This window comes from Neopelma chrysocephalum, unplaced genomic scaffold (genome assembly GCF_003984885.1).
Source record: "Neopelma chrysocephalum unplaced genomic scaffold, ASM398488v2 Primary Assembly neopelma1_59, whole genome shotgun sequence".
NCBI lineage: Eukaryota > Metazoa > Chordata > Aves > Passeriformes > Pipridae > Neopelma > Neopelma chrysocephalum.
The window spans coordinates 2,542,960-2,567,823 of record NW_020897714.1 but is presented as its reverse complement, the minus strand read 5'-3'; the positions used below and the strand labels follow the sequence as shown (position 1 = coordinate 2,567,823).

Sequence of the window (24,864 nt, the reverse complement as noted above, 5' to 3'; positions counted from 1 at the left end):
GGCCTGGCCTTTTAATCGAAAAGGATCTAGCTAGGAAAGCACAGAACCCTTCCTATGAAGGACTGTGACCTCGTGGCCCTGTAATGAGGTGTTGCCATTGCTAGTAACAAAGCCCTGAGTTTGCAAGGCCTCATGATTGGGACTTGTCAGGCCTGCTCTGCCCAAACTTTCTTGCCTGTTTTACTTGTGTTAGCCCTGACAGTGGTTTTTCTAATTAATCAAGCATTCATATCTGGTTTAATCTTGTTTATGTTTGTGTGGTAAAACTCTAGTCTAGTCTGCACAGGAGCAGTAAGACAGGCTTAGTAAAATAGCAGAGGCGCTGAGAGTGGAGGCACAGGATGTGATGTAGAGGAGTGCAGGCACAGGATGATAAGAGATGGGGCACAATCTCGGCACTGAAGACCCCATGCTATAAAAAGCTCAGTAAAAGGTAAAAATCCAGTCCTGGAGTTTGAGAAAAGTGGCTTTAGGTGTTAACGAAGACAACAAGAGCGAAGAGATAGTATCCAACATCCATATGTGGCACCAGTTTTTGTAAATTCAGATGTAACATGAATCTGCAGAACATTTGAAGAAAGAGTAGATATAAATGCATGTTAGAAAACAAATATATATACATATAAGGCCCTAAGAGGAAGAAAGAAGAGAGGAGGAAGAAGAATCCATCAGCACGAACATCATACTCCTCCTGATGAAGGACTCCAGATGCTGACAGCACCTCATGACATCCCCTGATTGACAACACTAGTGTGAAACAATTGACCTGAGGACCCAAAGAAGCATGAAGTTATAGTAACACCAGGGAAAGGGATAGACAGTTTAAATTGTATAATTCCTATAATTGTGACTTCTTCTGTATCCCTTGTTTTTCTATAAAAATTAGATCTAGACTAACAATTCTTCTTGAATTAGATTGTTAAGATTTTTATTATGCTAACAATAAACTCTTGGCTTCACTTACCTGTATAAGGTGTACTCATCTTTGTTCATGAACAAGGCTTTGAAAGCAACAGGGATGAGAAATTGATCTGCTTGAAGGAGGCTGTGAGAAGCTATACAGGAGTATGCCTGATTGTTAGGTCTAGCAACCTGCTTTGGGTAGGGAATAGCTTAAATTGTGTTGCTTTAACAGGTTTTGTCTAAAGAGGAAGCTGTGGTGTGAAGGAAGGATCTGATCAGGCTTTGTGTTCTGGCATTAATCTCTGAATGATGGAAACAATCACAGCCTGCAAATCCCTCTGTAATATGTGGGAAAATAGTTTCCCAGGTGAATTTTTTTGTCAGTTCCAAAATTTTCAATGTGTTTCTTCCTGCATGTTTTACCAAAGCAGCAAGTGGATTCATATTTTTTCCTTTTCAGGTTTCCCTGGTTTACCAAAAAATTACCTGGTTTCAAAAACACTTTTGAAAGTATATTCTGTTGTCCACCTAATGTTCAACTCATATTTTAGCCACCGTTTAACTGCATTTTATTGTCAATAATTTGTGGTGCATCATGCTAAAGTTGAACAGTGGTTTGTGTTTAGCTAGAACTGCATAGCTTTATCCTAATGAGATTTAGGTTTGATTGATGTACTCTTCCTGATAGTAAGACATATTGCTAACTAGATGGTACAGATGCTAGGCATACTGTCTCCAGACAGCTTTTGTTTTCATTTTTACTTTCAACATAATTTAAAACTTTTTTTACTTCCCACCAGATATGTTGACTCCTTTTGATATGTTTACTGGTTTGTTTGGGATTTTTTTTCTATTTTTTTTTCTTTTTTTCTTACCACTTGGTAAGGTAGATGAAATAGGGATAAAAAAATAGATTTTGTGTATTTTAAAGGCAAAGCCAAAGAGAGAGCCTGTTGCCTGCACCAGAAGGGACAACCTTCATAGCCCAGAAGAGACAGAAGTCTTTGAAACCTACAGCAGTGTTCATCCTATGTCTACAGTTACCAGTAGTTAGCATTTCTCTTAGTTTCATTGTCACTGTGACTCCTAAAGAGTTAGAGCCATGCTTATAAATGGCTAGCATGATATTAAGCATTTTAGCATTTAAGCATTTGTTTTCTCCTTCCTGTGGGCCAGCACCTTCTTGGCCCTTATATAGACAAGAGAGAACTGCAAACTACTCTGCAGGGTATGAGTCCATTTCTATCTTAATGGTCTAAGAAGAGGCAGACAATGAATATCCCAGCTGTAGGAACTTTGGCATTATTGGCGAGGTTTGATCAATGGTCTGCATAAGTACATTGACCTGCCTCTCTCAGTGACTAGGGTGGCTGTCCAAGAAGTAATGAACCATGGTGCAACAGGTGATAAAGCTGAACCTGTCCAAAATCTGGGGCTGCTTTATAGGTTTGGAGAAAGTTTGTATGGGACAAAGAGGATCTTTCAGAGCGGTGAGCAAACAGAAAGAAAAAGAGCATGGGGAGCTCAGGGTACAAAATTCAATTACCAAAGTTTAGTAAGTCTTTTTTTTACTGAAAATGAGAAATTATTTGGCAATAGCATTAAGTACTGTAATTCAAATTGCATTTGAGTTAAATTTGTCTTAGAAAGCAGTCAATCAAGTTTCAGTATGTTTTTCCCATATGAAATGACTCTACATTTTCTGGGTTTTTTCCCTCCAATTTTCATCTTTTTAGCATGAAAATCTCTAGCTGTGTAATATACCAAGTTATCTGTAACTGTAAAGAGATTTCAGTGTTATTATAGTGCTAGTTAGAGTATTAAGTGGGAGTTTTAAAACATGTGCACTATGTATCTGTATTCACTTACACATTTTACTTCATGGCTAGGCTTCGCGAATGAAGATTTGGGGAGAGCTCTACCCACGTTTGTTACAAGCACGCTGGTGGCTAAAAAGGCCAATACGAGACAGGCACGTCCGGTTGCAAAAGGCACAGCAGAAAGACTCCTAAGGTGGTGTATTCTGCAAGGCATGATTCTTTCTGCATTGTCTTTTCTCCTCAAGAGTGATCCTGCGTGCTTTCTCAAAAGCATCGGCAGCGTTATAGATGGTGTGTCTCCAGACCTCCCAATTGGAGGCCAGAGTAGACCAGTTATGTTGATCAATATGGCCAAGGCTGAGATGTTGTTTCAGGGAGTCCTTGTATCTTCTCTTCAGGGCTCCTCTCATGGGACAGCCAGTGGCAAGTTCACCATAAAGCAGGATCTTAGGGAGGCGGTGGTCCTTCATCCTTGAGACGTGCCCTGCCCAACACAGCTGAGTTCTCAGCAACATGGCCTCAATACTTGTGACTGCTGCTTGTTCTAGAACAGACCTATTAGTCACATAATCTGACCAGTGGATGTTTAGGATTGTACGGAGGCAGCATTGATGGAAGTGTTCTAAGAGTCGCAGGTGGTGGCGGTAGATGACCTGAGATTCAGATCCATATAAAAGAGTAGACAGCACAATGGCTCTGTAAACACTGATCTCTGTACTTTTCTTCAAGTGTTTATTTCACCAAACTCTTTTATGAAGCTTTCCAAAGGCACTATATGCCTTTGCTAACCCGTTGTCTATATCTCCGTCAATCTTACCATCTGAGGAGATGAGGCTGCCTTTTACTTAGTAGGCTACTTTTTACTTAGTAATTAGATATAGCATAGCACTTCTGTCAGTGGATTTGGGGGTGACTGCACTACTTACAAGTAGCAAATATACAGTCTATTTCATTATAGAACTGGCTGTTCAGGAGCATACCCTATTATGAATCTATTTTGTTCAGATTAAGACAAATAGAAAGACTTAAGAAAATGACCTCAAATTGTTTTTCCAGACACACATTGTGATTTTAGACAGCATTATCTTGGCTCTATTTGGTTTATGTTGTGTCCCACTGGGACTTTCCTTTTCCAGTCAAATAAATTTCTGTTTTCTAGCTGTAGAGGATGTTAAGGAGGAGGCACCCAGCTCAAGCTGTTTTTGTGTTGTTGCATCATGATAAAATTATTTCAAGGTACCAGAAGTCTGAGACTCTGCTATGGGAAACCTGGGGTTGAGCCAGTAAGGAAAACTCATCTGACTGTCTGAGAGTGGGGTGAGTAGGGAGTCAAGTGGGGCACCCATCATTTCCTTAACAAGCATGTGAGATAAAATGTCTGTAGAGCTGTTATATTTTTATGTTTTAAGAAGAGAAAAAGCATACTACTGTGTTATTGGTTGATTAATGGATCTTGATTATCTTAAAATTTTTTATCTGTCTGTTTTAGCAAAAGTGAAGGTATTTGGGAATTGGGAATCTAACAATTTTCTGTCAGATTGCTTTAGGATAAAATGTTAACTGTCTGAGACTATTCAGGGAGTCAAGAGAGCCTATTAAGCAGAGGCCAACTGGAACAGTCAAAAGTACCCACAACATCCTTCACATCAGATTTACTATCTATTATGGGCTTTGATTTCTGCATATGTAATGCAAATTTGTAGTGTAAGCCAGGCTTAGAACAGTGTACTGTCTAGGGTTCTTGTGATTTACCTGTCTGTGGAAATTTTGTGCTTCTCATATATTGGGACCATGTGGGTATTTCACATGAACTTCTACTGTCCCATTTTCCATCAGTTTTCTGTAGACTTTTTTTAAATTCCTGCTGGAAATACTTGGATTTTGTATGTTTCTGCAGACAACTAAGAAAATAATTGAACACCTAGTTGAAACCAGCAAGCAGAACAGTTGGATTCAGCAGAACAAGGCATTTCATAGGGATTTGTCCAATTTTCCTTTCGGGAAGATGGCAAATTGTGGCATTGGTAGAAATACTGAAATTAGCACAAGCAGTGAAGATGTTCAGATTTAGAAAGTATGCATTCTATATCACCTTGGAGCTTTCTGTTGCACTTTAATAGATGAAGTGTTATAGTTGGTAGAGGCTCTAGAAGATCCAGGGATTGGAAATACAACTAAAGATAATCTGAGATTCTGAGGAAGGAGAATACTGTTGTACAGAAGCAACTAAATTAAAGAAGGGGTTTACAGTAGACAAACATGGAAGCAGGATCAAGACAGGCATTATTGTTAAAAAAACCCTTAAGGAACAGCAGCATTACTGAGGAGCTGCAAGGAAAAAGGAGAAGTTAACCTGTAGGTGGAGAACAGAGAAAGCAATAGCAATATTCATCAGAAGCTGAAGTCTAACAAAAAGAGTGGTGACCGATCACTACATCGTACAGACAGAAGAACTGGAAGACAGAATCAACAAATCATATCAGTATAGAGTCACAGTGCAGCATCTGTTATTAAAGAGAGTTGAAATGGTTATTAAGTGAGATGATTTACATGAAGAAAAGTTAGATTGTTTTCTAGAAGCAAAGCTAGACACAAACCTGCTTCTCAGAGAAATTCTGATGTGAATTTGAAAGTAACCACTGATTATTGTTAATTTTGGAACAAATAATGAAATAATATTTTCCACTGTATCACAGAATCACAGAATATGCTGAGTTGGAAGGGGGCCACAATGATCATTGAGTCCAACCCCTGGCCCTGCACAGGACACCCCAAGAGTCACACCATGTGCTCGACAGTATCGTCCGAACATTTCTTGAACTCTGCCAGGCTTGGTGCTATGACCACTTCCCTGGGGAGCCTGTTCCAGCACGCAACCACCCTCTGGGTGAAGAATCTCTTGCTAGTATCCAACCTAAACCCCACACAACTTCAGGCCATTTCCTTGGTCCTGTCACTGGTCACCTTAGAGAAGAGATCAGTGCCTGCCCCTCCTCTTCCCCTCACAAGAAAGTTGTAGACTGCAATGAGGTCTCCCCTCAGTCTCCTCTTCTCCAGGCTGAACAGACCAAGTGACCTCAGCTGCTCCTCATACGGTTTCCCCTCAAGGCCCTTCACCATCCTTGTTACCCTCCTTTGGACACTCTCCAATAGCTTAATATCTTTCTTATATTGCAGTGCCCAAAACCGCACACAATATTCAAGGTGAGACCTCACCAGTGCAGAGCAAAGCAGGACAATCACCTCCTTTGACCGGCTGACATGAAGACAGCTATACTTAACTGACAAATAGGTGAGGTTTTTTGGTTAGAAGTAAATCTGTACATATAATCTGTTCTCCTCAATGCTAAGGCAGAATAAACTACAATTCTTTGTAAATACACTTGAGGAGAGTAAATTTTTAGAGGAGGAATACAATTATTTTAGTTAAAAGGTAATAGTAGCACTGAATGAATATTTTAAGTGAGTCATAAATAACTGCATCTTGAAGTAGAGTTCAAATAGGGTAGTGTGAGCAGAATATTAGACATACTTTAGCATAAAGTTTGCTAAACTTTGGAAGAGAAACCTCTAGGAGTTCTTTTTTTTGAGCCTTGTCCTAGGCCAAATTTACTGAATTTTTGTGTATGTTGGGGTATCTGAAGCATACTCCAATTCTTCATAGCTTCTGCCAGTTTCCCTGTGAGCAACAGAGAAGCATTTTCTTTTTCTGTAGAAGTACAGAACTTGATACAGTAATCCCAATCTTCTCTTCCTTAATAGTTGAAGAGTGGCAATATTTAAAGGTGGTATGTAGCAGAAGTGCTGGTGTTTCTAAGTACTTAATTCTCCAAGTGTCTGTTTGGTACCTACTGCTTGTGTTCAGAGCTAAAGCCAGGAGAGTCAAGAAAGAATATATTATTCCTTCATCAGATTAAGCGGAAGTTTATATTCCCCTGTAGTATCAATGGTGGCCCACTTGTTAAGGTCACCTGAGGCTTCCATGGCAGTCCGGGAGCTGAAGTCTGGTTGTGGTTAGGGCCTTATACACAGTCTACTAGGGTTAATGAAGTTTTTCATATGGGGCACTGTAAATCATGTAACCTACTTAAGATACGGGGGCTGTGTGGACTTCCCAGACAACCAAATTCAGCATAATAATTTTCTTGGAACATATTTGAACTTCCCTGCTGTCAGCTGATGAAAAATTTTTTCTGTGAGTATAAAGTGTTATGTTGTGTTAATTTCTCATTTCTACAGGTTGAGCCATTACCAAAATACATTTTGTTGTCCATCTTGAAAATCTACTGCAATGGACCATGTGTGGCTGCAGGGACTCCTGTTACTGATGTGATATTTATCAATCTAATGGAAGCAAGTCTGCTGGGATTTAGTAGCAAATGGTGATTCTGTTGTAAAAAAGTACTGAGATTCATAGGCAAGTGCGCTTTTCAGGGGGTTCCTTTAACTGTTGTTTTAACAAAAATATTATTCAGTGAAGAATTTGGGCTGCTAGACAATTATAATATTTTTCTGCTTCTTTCAGTAAAAATAAGTGAAATAAGAGGGAAACTTGGAATATTAAAGTGGGTAGGATATAAAGAATTTCAGGAGAATCACAGGGGATTTGACTCCCTCAGAAGCAAAGGAACAAGAATGAAGGAAGCAAAGAGGACACACCAAATGTGTCTGTGGTTACATTCCTGTGTATTATCTATTATCAGTTTTGGAATACTGGTTTTCTGGGAAGGAGACATAAAAATAAATCCAGTAAAGAGGAGACTGTGAGAAGTAGTTGACAATGAGAAGTGCTGACGCTTCCTGATGCAACTCTCTGAATTGCTAGTTAAGGCCAGCCCTTAGGATTTTGTCAATGAAGCCAACACCCACAATGCTTAATGAGATCCCATCAAGCTTAACAAGTTTTGAAATTCAGCCGTCTTTAAGACTATACCCTGCAGTTTCTCTTTTTTTTTTGTCCTGCTCTCAGACATCTTCCCAATCAAGACCTGACAACAGCTGTACACATGTGACTTCAGTGGTCATCCAGGAAATTGTGTTTGTTTTAACCATTTAAAAGAGTAGTACTATTGATTTTCTGTTCATGTATGTTCTTAATTGCTTCACCGCCTACAGGCGTGGACCCACTTTTGCCAGAGAATGCATTTTCCAATGATACATAGCAATCCCATAGCAAGATAAGGTATTGTCCTTGATTTCCCTAACTGAAATTTCGTGAGGAAATTAGGTCAACAGAATGTAATTACCTGCACTGAAACCTCCTAAGGGCACTGGGTAGTGCAAATGAATATTTTGATTTGCTTACAGAAGCAAAAAAATCAGAGAAAAAATTCAGTCTGAATAGCACAAAATGATTTCTTGTTCACCCTGAATTGAAATGTTGTTGGTGCTAAGCTGTTCTTCATACCTCATTATAAGAATTAAAATAACATAGATTTTATATTTTTTAACTAAAAATCAGCTCCCAGATTTAACATTGCCATTTACTCCAACAGCATCTGTAGAGGAAATTCCAGACTGATCAGAGTGAGCTCTCTGGGTTCACTTCTCTCAGAACATAAAATCCCTTTTGTACCACAGAGGTTTCTTAGAGTGCTCTTCCAGGAGGTGACTAATGCAGCTTCGGTTACTTTTTATCTGTGAGGGAGCGGATCCTTGCCTATTTTTCTGGTCAGATCCACTGTCTTTCAGACTGTGAGCTGAACTGGGCTGTTGTAGCTATTCTATTCAGCTTAAAGGCACTGAAGATTCAATATGTTTCATCCATGAAAAAAATCCCAAACCACCAAAAACCAAAAACAAATAAAAATTTAGTCCTGGTTGCTTTTATGAAGGCATCATCAGGAAGTATTTGTCTATCAAAAAAAAATTTTTTTTTTTACTAATACATAGTTTGTTAAAACCATATAATCACAGAGTCATCAAATGGCTAAGGCTGGAAGGGCCCGCAGTGGGTCATCTGGGCCAACCTCCCTGCTCAAGAAGGGTCATCCTAGAGCACATGGCACAGGATTGCATCCAGACGGTTCTTGAATATCTCCAGGGAGGGAGACTCCACAATCTCTTTGGGCAATCTGTTCCAGTATGTGGTCACCCACACTGTAAAGAAGTTCTTTCTCATATCAGGTGGAACTTCCTGTGCATCAGTTTCTGCCCATTGCCTCTTGTCCTATTGCCTGGCACCACCAAGAAGAGCCTGGGTCCGTCTTCCTGACACGCTCCCTTCAGATATTTACAGACATTGATGAGGGCCCCTCTCAGTCTTTCCTCGATGCTGAACAAGCCCAACTTTCTCAGCCTGTTCTTGTTAGAGGAATGCTTGAGTCCCCTGTCTCCATAATCTAAGAGAGTTCTTTGTGCCCAACACTGAGTTATGCAAGGTATGGCTAAATCCACACACCTCTATCTCTTCTTCAGAGAGCCAGATAGCCAGATATTCCATTGGTTGGCCAGGTGATGCTTCAGTGAAGGTTGGGTCATAACAAGATTTGGCACAAGGGACTAGAAGGCCTCCTGATATAAGCAGCTGAACAAGGAATGCAGAGTTATGATTATGGACTTCTCTGAACTTTCTCTTTCTTACGTGTTTAAGTCAGATTTTTTTATCTGGTTCTTGGCCTTTTCTCTTTAAGTGCCCATATATAAAAGATGATCACTACAATTCTCATCTTTGGTGTTACTGGGTGATTAGATACATTATAAAGTCAGCTGCATATGTTTTCCTATTGGAGTTGATACCAATAAGGAGTTGAACTTGGCTCAGCATGTGCTCTGCTCTTTCACATTATTTTTGAAATGTAACCATGGCTAAAAGTATAAATAACATTTTAAAAAGCCCTCTGAAATTCAGCTTAAGAATGGGGTACAGTTCACATATGTAGTACTCTCTGTAGTGCTGTTAACCTGTTGCTATAGAAAATGCATTGTGGGAGTTTAATGGAATTATTGTATTCTTTTCAAATTTCGCAGAACCCAAAGATCTCATTGAATTTCCAGTGCCATCCATCCACAGAATTGCTTAGCGAGACATTCTAAACTTATTCTTCTTTTTCTACAGGCTGCCTTTCTGAAGACAATGACTACTTTTTGGCAATTCATCAGCAAAAGAGTGGAAAACCTGTGTTTATTTATCACCATGTGCAGAGTGTGGAGAAAAGTCTGGATACAGGCAGTTATAAGGATTCCAAGAAAAATTTCCATTCTTCTTCCCACACCAAAATAAGCAAGTTGCACCCTGCAATAATTGTTAAATCAGCCTTCCCCAGATCTGTTTATGACCCATCCCTCAATCTGTTAGCAATGACTGGTCAAGATTTGGAAGTGGAGAATCTCCCGATTCCTACAACGAATGTGATTATTGTGGTAAGTGACTTTTTCTGAGTTCTGGAGGAGGATTTTTTGTGAATAAATATACCTGTAGATAAATATAGACAGATTGTAATTTTGGGTATCCAGATTTCGTATTCCACTGCCTGACTGATAATCTAAATCTAAATAATGACCACGTCTTGAATTTCTTCCATACTAGCGGAATTTGCATTCATATAAGCTCACTCTGATCAACAAGCAATCTGAAGGATCAGTGCAGAATATAGCTTCTCTGTAGCTAAAGGACTTACCTTTGCCTCCAATGCTGTTAATCCTCTTGTCTTGGCTGATGTTTGCACCACTTTTACTGGATGGGCTTTATACTCATTCTGCATAGGGCACAAGTAAATGTACTTCAGGGAACAATACTACAGTGGCAGGGAGACTTTAAAAGGGTGACACAAAGTTTTTATTCACTTCTGTTTCTCTGGTAAATCCACTATTATGCTTACATAGTGCTTTGAAAAAAAACATATTTCTTGCTAAGAATAAGAACTATGTTTTTGATGGTTTAAGCCATATATACTTCTGGGACATATGGACTGGGGACCCTCCTCTGTCAGTTAACTCTGTATGTGATCTTTCATATTCTCAAAAATGTGATGGCAGTGCTCCCTCCTGGAAAGAAGGGCATGTCAGTTTAATGGTATACTGGTGCCACCCTGCTGCATCCTCACCTTTGAGGCCAGTGGAGCAGCCTACTGTCAGTAGAGCTGTCCTCTGTAGGGTGCACAGCACAATCTGTATGTGTTCTGCATGGACACTGCTCTGCCTCATGCTGGTGCATAGGCAGCCCTACTTGATTATGCAGATGAGATTGGGCTCATCTTTCTCATTCCTGGAGGGAAGAAGAGCCACTCATGATGGCTCATGCACTCATTAGGGTGAACTAATAAAGATTAAACTGAACCTTGTAGATTGCTCTGTACAGAGGCAAATGCTAGATTAAAAGAGAATGGCCTTTACAAACAAAGTAAAAAGACAGAGCATAGAACACTAGGGCATGAAGTGTTTCAGAATCCCGTATGAGTTCCCCGTACTGTACTCTAGAGATTTGCCCTCATGAATGCACTAAATACAAGAAAGACTAGTGACAATGAAAAGAACAATCAAGGGAAAAAAAGAAAGTAGTAATTTTATTAGTCTAATGATAAAGTTGGTATAAATATATTAGTATATATAAGTGCTATAATGTAAAGTAAAAATATAAAGTATAATTATAAAGTACTATCAGGGAACTAGGCTCAAAAAGCTATACTCTGGACTTGTTGCATCCCATATGAATGAGAACTCCTCATTTGAGTTTAAATGGCTAACACTGTTAGTGGACTAGATTCAGTTGTGTGAAAGTGTCCATATCAGAGCAAAATAAGGTACTGACGACTTTGCTTTGCTGAGGACATGCAAACTGCAAACAGATTCCCAGTACTGAATGGTACTGATCAGGACGAGAAGATGTCAAGCAAGCTGGATACATCTATGCCCCAAAGCTAGCCTAAGCCGGCAGGGCCAACTCCATAGTGAAGGTATCCGCTCTCTTCTTTCCATAGCAAGCATTATTTCAGCTCCTGTGAAGGTGAAACCTTTCTTTTAGTGCAAGGAACTCAGAATATGCATGGCCATTCATTTTTTTCATTAGATGACATTCCTATCTATGACCTGTTATTTGAGTAGAGTTTTGCACAGTTTTGGAGGCCTGCAGTTCTCAACTTGCAGTGGAAGAATCATGCAAAATATTCTTGGGCTACACTGATTTTAGCTGACTGGCTCTGTGCCTGCATTAAAAGCTAAATGAGGCAGATTTCCAATTGGCACATGAAGTCACATAAAAAAGGTCTATTAAATCTATATTAAGTTCTCATTAAGTGACTTCAGTATGAAGCTTTGCTACTCCATTTCTAGGATGGAGCTGCTGCTCTAAAGTCTTCTGTTCTGGTTGAGAACCATATGTGCTTTAAGGGGGGTATAACAGCATGAGCTAATCATGACATGAAAGCTGTTTATTGCTTAGGATCTTCAGCTATCTCTGGATATACTGAAGGACAGTGGTTTTAGTTTGTTTTTAATGTCATCCTTTCAGAAAAAGTCTTTGGGGAAGCCTATGTTTAAAGCCAAAATGCTGAGACTCAGACAGTGATTGGATTATCCTACCATCAGAAATTCTGAAGGTGTCTTCCTTAAAAGGGCAGCTGTCCCACAGCATGATAGTTGTCATCATCCAAGCGCAGACATGCTCCTTCCACGTTTCCGTATTTCAAAATTTTGTTTCTCCCTCTTGAATGTCACCTGAAGAAGGTTGTAATGTTAATGTCATTGCCAAGAGAATCTGTTTTGTTTTGAATTGCTCATATATCGCTCCCTCTTTTTTTTTAATTAGCACTTACTGCTTGTTGCTTTTTGGTTTTTATCATGTAGGGCAAGAGTCAACAGTTGTTGTTTTGCCCTGGCTGACTCTATTTGTTCCAGCCTTTAGCAGTGTTGTTGGTTACTCAACTTGAAAGGGCAATTGCTAGTGTTATTGCTTCCTATAATCCAGTTACATGACAGGTGCACACTAGGATTTCATATAAAAGCCAGCAACTTCTTTTTTTTTTTTCAATAAATCAATGCTTTGTTGGTTCTGCAGAGGGGAGGAAACTAAATTCAATCTAATTGCAGTGACTCAAGATCCATTTCTTCATGATAAAGGTGGAAAGGTAGGGTGAATGGATGCCTAATGTAGAACTATTACAAGATCACATTTTGTGCTAAGGTCTAAACTATCTGACAAAAAAATGTTGCCAATGCACAGCAGAGTGCATGAAGCCAAGAATTCTCCAGGTATTCTGTCAAAAAGGGGTGTTTTGTGACTAACAATAAAGAGTGCATGTTAAGAAGTAATTTTACTGAAACTGGGGAAATTGTAGTGCTTGTTTGCCTAAGGGAGGAGGAAGAAGGATTTATTTTCTGGGAGTGAGTTTTATTTTAAGTAAAGGCTTTCCATCTCATTACCTGATATTAAGTTCCTGTTGTTTGTTTTTGTGCATGTGTGTGTTCAGTTCAACTAGTTTGTTGAGGGAAGTGAGCACAATTCAGAGCTCTTAGAAGCATTTTGACTGTTCTATAAATACCTTAGCGCTTACCCATATGTTCTGTTTAGCTGTCTCTCTACATAATGTAAGACCAACTCATCTGAAAATTGCTTGGTTAACATACAGAATTACATAATCTTTTTGTAATACTTGAGAGTTATCTATTTGTAAGCTTTTATTTTGGATCTCAGAAACTATGTACTCATTGAACATATTAGAGAGTTATTAGTTCAATGAACAAGTTCTCCAAATGTTTATTTGCGTTTATGCCAAGTCTTTCCAATGTCGAATGTAAGTACACCAAGGTGAAGACAGTTCATGGAAACTGGAAATAGAGTGTGGATAACCATTTATGATAGAAAATGCTGTCTAATATACTTATTAAAAAACTGAAACACATACATACATATATATAGTTAGAGCTGAACTTGGGAGAAAAGCAGAAGGACTTGTAGTAAAGGTTACAGCTCAGACTAGGTCTAAAGTCTCATGGAGATGCTAAAGCATCATCCCTTGTAACCTGTCTAAAGTCTCTTTCAGGCACACAGGTTTATTGTACCAAGATTGGACCAAGCTACTCAGATGCTTTTTTCACTTGTATCCTGTGAAATATTTCAGAAATGTGATGCTAATAAACTCGCTCAATATATCAAGATTTTCCCTTTCGCACCTTACTCTTACTGTATGCCTTCTTGTATAAACGTGAAAATCTGTCTCTTTTTCTGTTGCTTAGAAAGGTCACAGCACTGTACTGTAGCCTGAAATTCAGCGCATCTCTTCGGTTTTGTTTGATTTACATGAGTGTTACTGAACTGAATTGATTTAATTAGTTTCTTTCAGCAAATGTCAATAGGGCATAAGATTCACAGAGAGCCACACAGAGCTTCTCTTTGCCTTTTCCATGGCATTTTGTGTGAGGCTGAATGCCTGAGAGCTATAACTTTCCTGTACCATTGCATCTATTTTGTCACCAGTGTTTGAACTATTTATCTTCAAGCATGCTGAAGAGCATAAAGAAGAACTTCAGGTGCTAGTGCTTTGAGAGAGGATTCAGTGGAAGAGTAAAGCACGCAAACGTTTGTATCTATAAGTAGATATTCATGTGTGAACTAGGTATTCAAGCTTCAGTATAGGTGGTGGAAATCTACCCTGTTGGTCATCTATTAAGCTATCTAGCAGGTTTCTAAACACTTTCTGGATAACTAGGAAGTTAATATAGGTCAGACACCATATCCAGGAGGCAGACTAGACGTGATCATCCTGTTCTGGAGATTAGTACTGACATGGGCCATTTCCACCTCAGTTTTCTGACAGGCAGAGAACAGTACCAGATCCATTTAATCTACTTGTACAATCTACTAGTACAATGCCTGCTTCAGGATGAGTTCCCTAATTTCAAGAGACTGTTGTGACAAGATTTCTGTTGATAATAATAGGTGCTTAAGCACCAACTGCACACTGACTACCAATTTATATATATTAAACATGCATGCAGACATGTATGTTTAGTGACATCTTAATCTGGAGCTGATCTCAGCTTAAACAACACATTTTATGTTGAAATAATGTGAAAATCCTTTCCAAATCTAGGCACAGTTCAAGTAGGTGGGCTGCTTCGAGGTGGCTTTGGGTACATGAAAACCACGTGGCTGTGAAACCACAGCAGAACTGCTTTTACACTTATGTCACACTGATCCCGAAAGTACTGCTATATCCTCTTATATAACTTTCCTCATACTACAAACTCAGAAAAGATACATCTTTTGCTTGCTTGCTTGCTGACATGGCCTTCCATTCCCCATAACCTGATCCATCAGGTTTAATTACCAGTGTCAAAGCCCACAATTCATCTATATTATTTGTTCCTAAATTTTATTTCATTATTCTCACACTTCTTTTCTGCTGGAAATGTCTGTTTTTCTAATTCTTTGTTCTTTCTGTGAAGCCATGGCTTCCACATGAAATGTCGTCTCTAAATTCATCTAGGTACACACAGAACATCCACTTGCTTCTTCCTTTAGAAGATCAGCAAAACAATAGAAACCAGACTACAACATATGCTTTCTTCTGAAAATTGAAATTCCCTCTAGTGAATGGTTTTGTTGGACTGCCATAAGGAGAACTCTATGAATAGAGCTTGATAGAAAGGTGAAGGCATCCAATCCTTCCAATAATTTTCAGTCCAAAAAATGTTTTACCTATAGCTATATCTTTTGTGGAGACATTTAATAGTTTTCTTTTCACAAAAATGGAACAATGTCTGTGGAATTTCTTCAAATGAAAAATGCATGTTTCTTCTCACTGGCAGTTTGACAATACAAGATACCCTCTTTTTCAAGGCTAAGTAACAGAGTTTTACTGAATGAGAGGAGTAGGAAGTGAGAGAGCTCTTGAGTCACAGCACCAACCTGCATGTGATCTTTCTGTGTGCCAGAAGATAAATGACCTTCTGAGAATCCCAAGAAGAGAAGATGCTCTGATAATGTTTTTCCCTTAACCACATGTTCCAGTTTTTCCCAGCTGTCCACTCCACTGACTGACTGTTTTTCCAGAATCTCTCTCTACTCTTTTTCCTGATGCTGAATACCATGCCTTGATATAAGATGAAATCTCCTCCTTTCTTCAGTTCTCTTTGGTAGGAAGTCTTCCATCTTTCAAATACTGTCAGCCTCTGCTGGCTCAGCATCCAGCCAGTTAAGTGTCCCAGTAAGGCCATGGTGAACAATCTGTAAAAGTGTGTTTAAATGTTACAGTTTCAGTCTGATAGATGTGCATAGAAGTCTGTGAGAAACACTGATAGCTGAGAGCGATTCATTACACCAGAAATTCAGGACTGCTTTTAGGAGACCACAGACCAAAAGTCATTCTTCATTTGGAAGGGAAGAGGAATGGATAAGACTGGGGACGTTCTTACAAAAGAAGAGACACGTTTTCTGAAGCAAGTGATTTGTTGTTGCTCATGTACTGTTTGCCTTGCCTCATGTGTTGCATGATATGTTATACTATGCTTAATTTGGAACTTATTCAAAATGGCAGTTTTATCAGCCCTGTACAGTAATGTCCTAATTTTCACTGGCATAGATGTAGACATATGCCTATGTAGTTCTATCTATTTCTAGATGTAATTATACTATATTGCAATAATAAAAGTGACTAAGGACCTGCTATTTGAATACTGTGCCTGAACCTGGGGTCTCAGCCTCGAGTCTGTCAAATTCTGACTCCAAAAGCCACTTACCTTCTGGTGCATGGTAAGATCACACACAGCTTGGTGCTGGAACTCAGAAGGCTCTTTGCATCCTATTCCTCCCAGCCAGTAGAAGTACCCTAAGCTCACTCCCTCTGTAGGTCTTGTGAAGAGGTGGTCAAAATACTTTTCAAAGTATATTAAGCTAAAACAGTGGGTTGAGAAAAAGGCAAAAAGTGTGACTGAACAAGTATTTATGAACAAGTAGTCCATAAATGACAGGTCAAACAGAGCTAGGGCAAACAGCCAAACTATCTATGAAACATAACAAAAAGTCAGATGTCCCATTTTGTCACTGAACATCTGTTATTGCCAGCCTAAGAGAGGGATTGGCACTGGGCCAGGCCAAGGACATAAATAGAAGATCATGTCTCTGCAGTGACTTCTCAAGGGAACTTTCTGAAAAGCAAGATCTCAGAATCCAGTAAGGTGTCAAGCATGCCTCTCTCCATTTCCAGGTCACATGTTTGACGGATGCTTGGAACAACAGAGGACAAGTGCCATGCTGATAGGGTTTAGTGAAGACAGTGAAGTTTTAAGATCTTATTATAATTACAGTGCTGAATTGTTAACAAGCTCTAAATGTTAATCACATGTTTCAATAGTGGGCAGTATCAGTCAATACCATTAGTGTGATTGTTATAATCACTGTTGTACCTCTTTACACTTTACATCGTGACCTCTCATATCAGGTCTTCACAGTATTTGGCTTCTAGTCTCGAGTGCACCTTCTAGTAAGAGATTGATGCTCACCATTATATTACTCCCTAAGTAATTATACTTGACATAACATATCTGCAGCAAGCCTTGCAAATAGACCTAAGTAGCCTGCAGCTCTGTCATTCTGGATTTTGTTTGCACAAAGAAATCTGGAGAGTCTGCATTAGTTGGCCTCATTTGCTTTCTGCTTCCTTCTGTGCACTTCAGCAGGGATAATTGCATGCTGAACCATTATCATGGTATTGTGTTTGCTGTCAGTCTTTGTGGAAAGCAGGAATGGTTGCATTAGGTTGCAACATGCACTAAAACCACCTTAAGGCACTTTTTTATCATCTGACTTGCAAAATGTTAAAAGAATGTTAGTAGGATATTCAGCAGTCCAGTGCTTTGATTGATTATCTTACTGCTGGCAATTTGGGGTTACTTTTGTAACATTCAATGGGATACCACGCTTGCACAAAAGCTAGTCATACCTTTCACAGATTGCCCCGATCCTCTTCAGTTACAAAGTGTTCGTTTTCCTGCACTTATCATTGAAGGGGAGAGGTTTCTTGAAGCAATTTAGTTTTCTTCATAAGCTTGACTGTTTAAATGAAAACTGGATTTCAAGAGCAGGCATGTTATATGTTTTTAAGCTAAGGCCTAAAGTTTTATTGACAGTTAACATTGTGCAGTTCATCTTTAAAGAAGCTGTCAGTTGTTCCATATTTCTTTAAGCTGTGTATTCATATAACTAGCCAGTCCCAGCTATAAATTAAATACTTTTGTGTTGCAGAACAGAATCTGCTTACATTTTTCCATTCTTCAAATATTTGAGTTTTGTCCTCCTGGAAAATCTTTATTAATTGATAATTTATTTTTATTTTTTTAAACAGAGATTTTCCATAAAATTAGATTTAATTTAGATACAGTGGCAGCCAAATCAAAGATCTTCACTGTTGCTTAAGCATTTTCAAGATTTCTTAGAGCTTCGGGGGAACTGAAATGTGAAAGAAAGGCTGTATACGCAAATGTGGGAGACCTGGCTCAAAGCCTTGCTCTAAAGGAGGCAGAGAAAACTGAATTTAAGGTTTTTCTCATTTCATATGATCTAGTCACTGAGCTAAAGGATACAGAACTCCACTTATCTCATACTCGCAGATGAAATGATTTGTTTGACCCAAACCACATTGTTTCAGCTAACTGAAAATTTTGAGAAGTATTGATCTTGGGCTGATCCAGTACAAATTTCTTGTATGTGTTTTGAATGGGTCTCCAAAAGAGGGAGAAAACCCCCACAAACAAACAACATGAGGCCCCCCTGCTGTGTCCTTGTTTCTTACATGGCCCCATTAATACCTCTGATTGAAATAGACTTCTGTACTATTTTTGTGCCATGCTCTACTGAATTGCAGAAGAAAAGGCACAGAAGCTCTTTGGCAATGTCCAAACTGCCTTTTCGGTGTTTCAGCATTTGGTTTCAGAGGTAGCCTTGGATTCCTCACTGTTTGGAATTGCACCAACTCCGTTACTCTGAACAGTACAGACAGGCTTGTATTTCAGCAGAAGTTCAGGATATTGCTATACCTCCGTCAGTATTCTCTTTTCCTTTTACAAGTGAGCGGAAACCTATTACTGCTTAAATTTGACTAAGGAAGGGGAAGGTTTCCTGGCATGCAGAGTTACAGGCACCATCACTATAATCACACATGCTTGATGTTCAAAATTATAAATGAACTAAATGGCCATATTGGGATCATGAGATCCACCAATACAAATCAGTGACTACTTCCCACAATAAATCTGTGCATTGTATTAATAATGTTTAGGAGTAAAGAATGAAGAAGCACTTTTTCGTCTTCTTAAAAATTCTTTTAGCACCCTCAGAGAGCTATCTCTGTGAAAACCCAAGTCCCCTGTAGTAACATTTAAAAGGCAGATAAAGGGAACTCAGATAAAAAGACAGCAAGACAGCATGTGTTTCTTTATCAGTCAGTGTTTTGTTGGATCTGGCAGTTCAGCCTCTGGAATAATCCTTTTGGTTCTTCACTTCTGACATTGTTGTTAGGAAAAGTGACAGCTTCTATAAAATTCCTTAATAGATGGTTTGTAATGTGTTCCTGTATGTAACCCATTAAATAATAAGCCTTATGAAAATTGCTTTTGAAAAAGAAAAATAATGCTTTTTATATCATCATGACATTCATATGCGATATATTTAAAACACAGTGAGATTTTTGAATCAGCCAAACAATATTAGGGAACAGAAGATGATCTTCTGAACGCTCTACTTCACAGATCTAGTATTACTGCATTTTGGCATCTCTTTTGCAAAAAATAAATATTAAATTCTGAAATTAAATTCATAGGTTCAGAGGATATTGAAGTTTGAATGTGACAGCATAGCTCTCAAGTGAATGATGTTTTTTCAGTCACCTCAGTATCAAAATGGTTCGTGGAAAGAGGAATAACCCAGGGACGTAAGCAGAGAGGTACAAATTCTTTGTCTATCTTTGTTCTTGTTGCTAAAAGCATTTAAGTGATTTTTTACTGTCCTTCCTTTGAAGGTCAGACATGACTGACAACTTGTAATGGAGCTAATTCTTACTTGGCTCTATACCACAATAAACTGGTGGAAAATACTTTTAGTGGATACACTGCTTTAAATTGAGTATATAGTAGAAGCATCATGAAAGAGTTGGGGATATATATCAAGACTGCTAATATAATACTGTTTAATAGAGTAGGAAAGTGGTTGACTGCATATGTTATATTAATGTTTATTTAAACATGAATTGAAACAAATTTACATTTCAGCCTTTATTAGCTGTTGGAGAATAATAGTGGAATGTCTGCTTTGTACAAATTTGGCTGAGATTACACATTCTCCTTGGGAATGGTCATTGTGTAATAAACTGTAGTATAGAAATCAATGATGATATAAATCAAGAATTTTATCTTTTGCTAAAGCAAATTTTTCTTTATTTACAAAATGCTATTGATTCAATTGAATTTAATTTTTTTACTCATTTTTCCATTGGTGTTTTCAGAATAAGAAGTTATCTTTTTGCTGGTACTAATTTTACTAGTAATCTTGGGGTTTTTTTTGAAAACACAAATAAATAAGGATCACTTCTTTTACAGGCCTGTGGTGTTCTGGCAACACTTACAGCCTTCTGCACTGTTTAGCCAAATTGCTGATGTGCTTTCTTTTGTGCAACACATGATATGTTGTTTAATTAAGAACACAGCTCTGGAGGCTAATCTTTACAAATGGATATGATATTTCAAATTCATGAAAAAATAATTTCACATTATAACAGTTTATTTTCAGGTACTGTAACATGTAATTTTATAGTGGTACAGTCTTCTGAGCTGACAGGTCATTAAAACAAAAATGTTTTGGGTTAGTGGAAGAATGACCTTAAGTACTCTTAGAGCCTTTTTATTCTTTAGGCAACGTAAAGCTGAAACAATATAGAAATTATATTCCTTGTCTTGAGGTGATGATGAAAAACAGGGATGAAGCAGACCTTATCCCTGTCAGTTTGGCCTGGCTCTCTTGCCAAGTCCAAGCTGTCCCCTCCCCCTCCTGCTCTTTCAAGCGAGGGAAAAAAATGAACCACAGAATAACTGAAAAAAGCCCGAATGAAAACAGGATTATATAAAAAATATATATTTACATATATTTACAATTATATATACAATTTGAATATATTGTACACACGATAGGGAGTTCCCGAGGGGAAAAAAGGGAAAAAGGAGGGGGAAACAGGGATAAAAAAAGTAAAAGAAACAAATATCCTCCAAATATACCCCATTAATAGAGAGCTAGCAAATAAATACAAAAAAATGAATTAAATACTTCCCTGAACGAGAGAGCAGAACTGTGCGAAGCACCAACCAACTCCCCACGCCTCCCAAAGGGACCAGAGATAATGGCAGATCCAAGCAGGCAGGCCCTGCCCTATACAAGCAAAGACCGTCTGCAGAGAGACCTGTCGCCTTCAGCCACCGGGAGAAGAGAGTGAGCTTTCTTATCTCCACCTTATTTATATGTTGTGTTACGCTAAAGGATGATATGGAATACTTCCTCAGATTTCTGACCCCCGTTGCTAAGGAAGGCCTAAAAAATCCGAAAGCCAACCCATTACAGTCCCCAAAACCTTTCTCATAGACTTTCTCTGAAATGGTGTTACAGGATATGTGGCTCTGCCTAAATAACTACAGTAAAAGTGTATACAGGCAATAGAAATTAACTTGAAAATTAATAGTACTTACTCCCTTCTTCCACTATTTTCTGTTTAAACTGTAACTATATTAGTTAAAGACCTCCCCCCTTTGTCCATTGCCTACTAACACAGAATCACAGAATATGCCAAGTTGGAAGGGATCCACAAGGATCATTGAGTCCAACTTCTGGCTCTGCACAGGACTCTCCCCAAAAGTCACACCATGTGCCTGAGAGTATCATCCGAACACTTATTGAACTCTGTCAGGCTTGGTGCTGTGACCGCTTCCCTGGGGAACCTGTTCCAGTGCCCAACCACCCTCTGGGTGAAGAACCTATTCCTAATATTTAACCCAAACCTCTTCTGAAACAACTTCAGGCCATTCCCTTGGGTTCTGTCACTGGTCACCCTAGAGAAGACCAAGTGACCTCAGCTGCTTCTCATATGGCTTCCCCGTGAGACCCTTCACCATCTTCGTTGCTCTCCTTTGGAAGCTCTCTAATAGCTTAATGTCTTTCTTATATTGTGGCTCCCAAAACTGCACACAATATTACAGGTGAAGCTGCATCAGTGCAGAGCAGAGCAGGACAATCACCTCTCTCGACCGACTGAAGATGCTTTACCTGATGCCCCCAAAACACAGTTGGCCCTCCTGGCTGCCAGGGCACTGCTGACTCATATTCAACTTGACATCGACCAGGACCCCCAGGCCTCTTTCTGTGGCACTGCTTTCCAGCATCTCATTCACCAGTCTGTACATACATTCAGGGTTGCCCCATCCCAAGTGCAGAATCCAGCACTTCCCTTGTTGAACTTCATATGGTTGGTGATTGCCCAGTCCTCTAATTTGTCGAGGTCTCTCTGCAGGGCCTCCCTGCCTTTGAGGGAGCCAACAGCTCCTCCCAATTTTGTGTCATCTGCAGACTTGCTTAATATCCCTTCCAGTCTTGTGTCCAAGTGTTTGAGAAGTCGTTGAAGAGCACAGAGCCCAAGATGCAGCCTTGTGGAACTCCACTAGTGACAGGTCACCAGTCTCATGTCACCCCATTCACTATTACCCTCAGTGGTTGACCTGTGAGCCAATTGCTCATCCACCACATGATGTGTTTATCCAGCTGTGTGCTGGACATTTTGTCCAGAAAGATCCTGTGAGAGACAGTATTGAAAGCTTTACTGAAATGCAAAAGATTACATCAACTGGCTTCCCTTGATCAACTAGGTGGGTTACCTTGTCATAAAAGGAAATCAGGTTGGGTAAGTAGGACTTTCCTCTCAGGAAGCCATGTTGTCTGTGACCAATGGCTGCATTGTCTTTCAGATGTTTTTCAATCCTCCCAGAATAATCTTCTCCATAACTTTATCAGGCATTGAAGTGAGACTGACAGGCCAGTAGTTTCTAGGGTCCTCCTTCTTGCCCCTCTTGAAAATCAGGACAATGTTTGCCAGCTTCCAGTCAGCTAGGACCTCTCTGGATTCCCAAGACCACTCAAAAATCATCGAGAGACTTAGACTTAATTTTAAGGGTTTCTGGACTGACCCTGGTAGAAATCCTCTGTTAAAGGATGGCTGCAGTGGGAGGGGGGAAGGTGGTTAATAGCTCTAGGAACACCTCTCTGGCACGCTGTACACATTTGTGATTGGTACAAGTGACTACTGACTGGAGTTGAGCAAACAAGGAAACATAAACTGCAAATGTAAGAGGCCACCCAGATAATGAAATAGCAAGAAGCCTATTGAATGCTGATCAAGCTATTGATAAAAAATTACCAAACAGAACAATAGCAACTGATCCCTCTAGAAATAGCTAATAGGAAAATAATTAAATAAACACATGATTTGAAATTCTCAGACTAAATAAAAAATTTAATTGTAGCTTTAATTTTTAAATACACTTCCTAAGAATCTGCCTGAAAATGGATATAACCTTTAATAAAATATCTGTAATGTGAGCCTTTTGGTAATGAATGAATTAAAAAAACATATGGATGCATTAAGTAGAATAATAAATGTACCATACACAAAAGTAGGACATCCATAAATCATTTATGATGTCCTTTCTCATCAGTTCTTTCTTTGAGTCTTAATTGAGAGCCAGGGTAGCTGGATATTAGAAAAACTAGATTTGTTAGTCAGATAACAGACAACTTTCATTAAAGCATTAATTAATTTTAGAAGGCTGAGGGCCCGATACATTAAAAATACTTGCAGAACAGTGCTACTTTACCTATGGGGTTTGGGGTTTTTTCTGTTTTAATTACTCTCCTCCTCTGGTCAATGAAAGTTATTTGTGTTCTACTTTAACTAGCTCAGCAAGCATGATGGAATATTATTGTCTTTATAGAATTACGTATTGAATTGCCCACACAGTTCCAAATGCTTCAAATGGCTGTATGATACAGTAACAAAAATAAGATGGTCTATTCTTACAGTAACTGTGAGTGAGCCTGTTTTATCTTTCAAAGGCAGAGATTTTGAGGACCTTTGTTAGGCAGTTCATTCTATGCACAGTCCTTCATGCCAGTAGAAGCAGGGGAACACTACAGAAAAATACCTTTTTTTGGTTTTTTTTTTCTTTCACTTCACTTGTATTTAAACATATTAATTTAAACTCCCTTTTTATCACCTTTAATAGTGGTCTAATCTCATTAAGAAGATGGCCAAAATAAATGTTTTGCATCACTCTTATAAAATGAGAGCACAACATAAATGCTGAAATTAATGCAAGACTTGAGTTTACTCTGCCAGAGATGTACATGTGTATGCCAAAATGACCAGAGCTGTTTTAATAAAATACTTTAGGAAAAATTTTAATGAAAAACAGGATTTACAATATTGGTTCTAAAATATACCAGATTCAGTCTGACAATAATGTGATTTGGTATGAGTAGCACATCTTTTTTGTGGTGATAAATATGCTAAGGAAAAGTAGAGACAGGCAGGTTATTGTTAAGGACCATGTTTATTTCTGTCCATATGTTAAGAGTAGAATGTTTCTATAATCAGTTTTTAATTCAAAGTGAGGGACTAAGGAATATTGTAGATAATGAAAAAAAACCCTGATAATGTAATGTAACAATATAACATAGTAAGACCATGATGTAGATGTACTGGGCACAGAGTTAGCTCACATCTTTCAGGGCTTGCTAGCCGAGGCCTAGCATAAATGCACAGACCTGGCTGACTCTAACAAAAAAATCCCTTGGAGTCCCAGTGCCAGGAAATGTGTTGTAGAGCATGAGGAGCATCAATATCAGTGCTGAGTTATGGTGTCCTACTGACTGTGAGCTACTGCTGCCTAAGAGCAGCTTTGGTGTCTCCACATTCATTTGCCATTAAACTGAAATCCAGGGACTACTGAGCACTGACTGTATTTCTAGGCCAGGGGGTGTATTTCTAGGCCAGACTTGGATGTTCGTACCCACAGTCAAACCCTTTCTCTTGTTCTCATGTAATCAATCTTTGTCAAGCAGAGTTTGGCAAGTTTGGCAAAGGCTGCTAGCTTTTCTTTGTCATAATGTTATTAT

At 38.9% G+C, this 24,864-nt stretch overlaps 1 protein-coding gene across 1 annotated transcript in view; it reads left to right on the top strand.

Moving 5' to 3' along the window:
• PTPRR (protein tyrosine phosphatase, receptor type R) overlaps positions 1-24,864 on the top strand; it is a 154,184-nt gene that overhangs the window by 5,612 nt on the left and 123,708 nt on the right. The window contains exon 2 of the mRNA XM_027679782.1: positions 9,781-10,085. Within this exon, the coding sequence (XP_027535583.1) occupies positions 9,781-10,085 (305 nt within the window). The remainder of the gene's footprint in view (positions 1-9,780; positions 10,086-24,864) is intronic.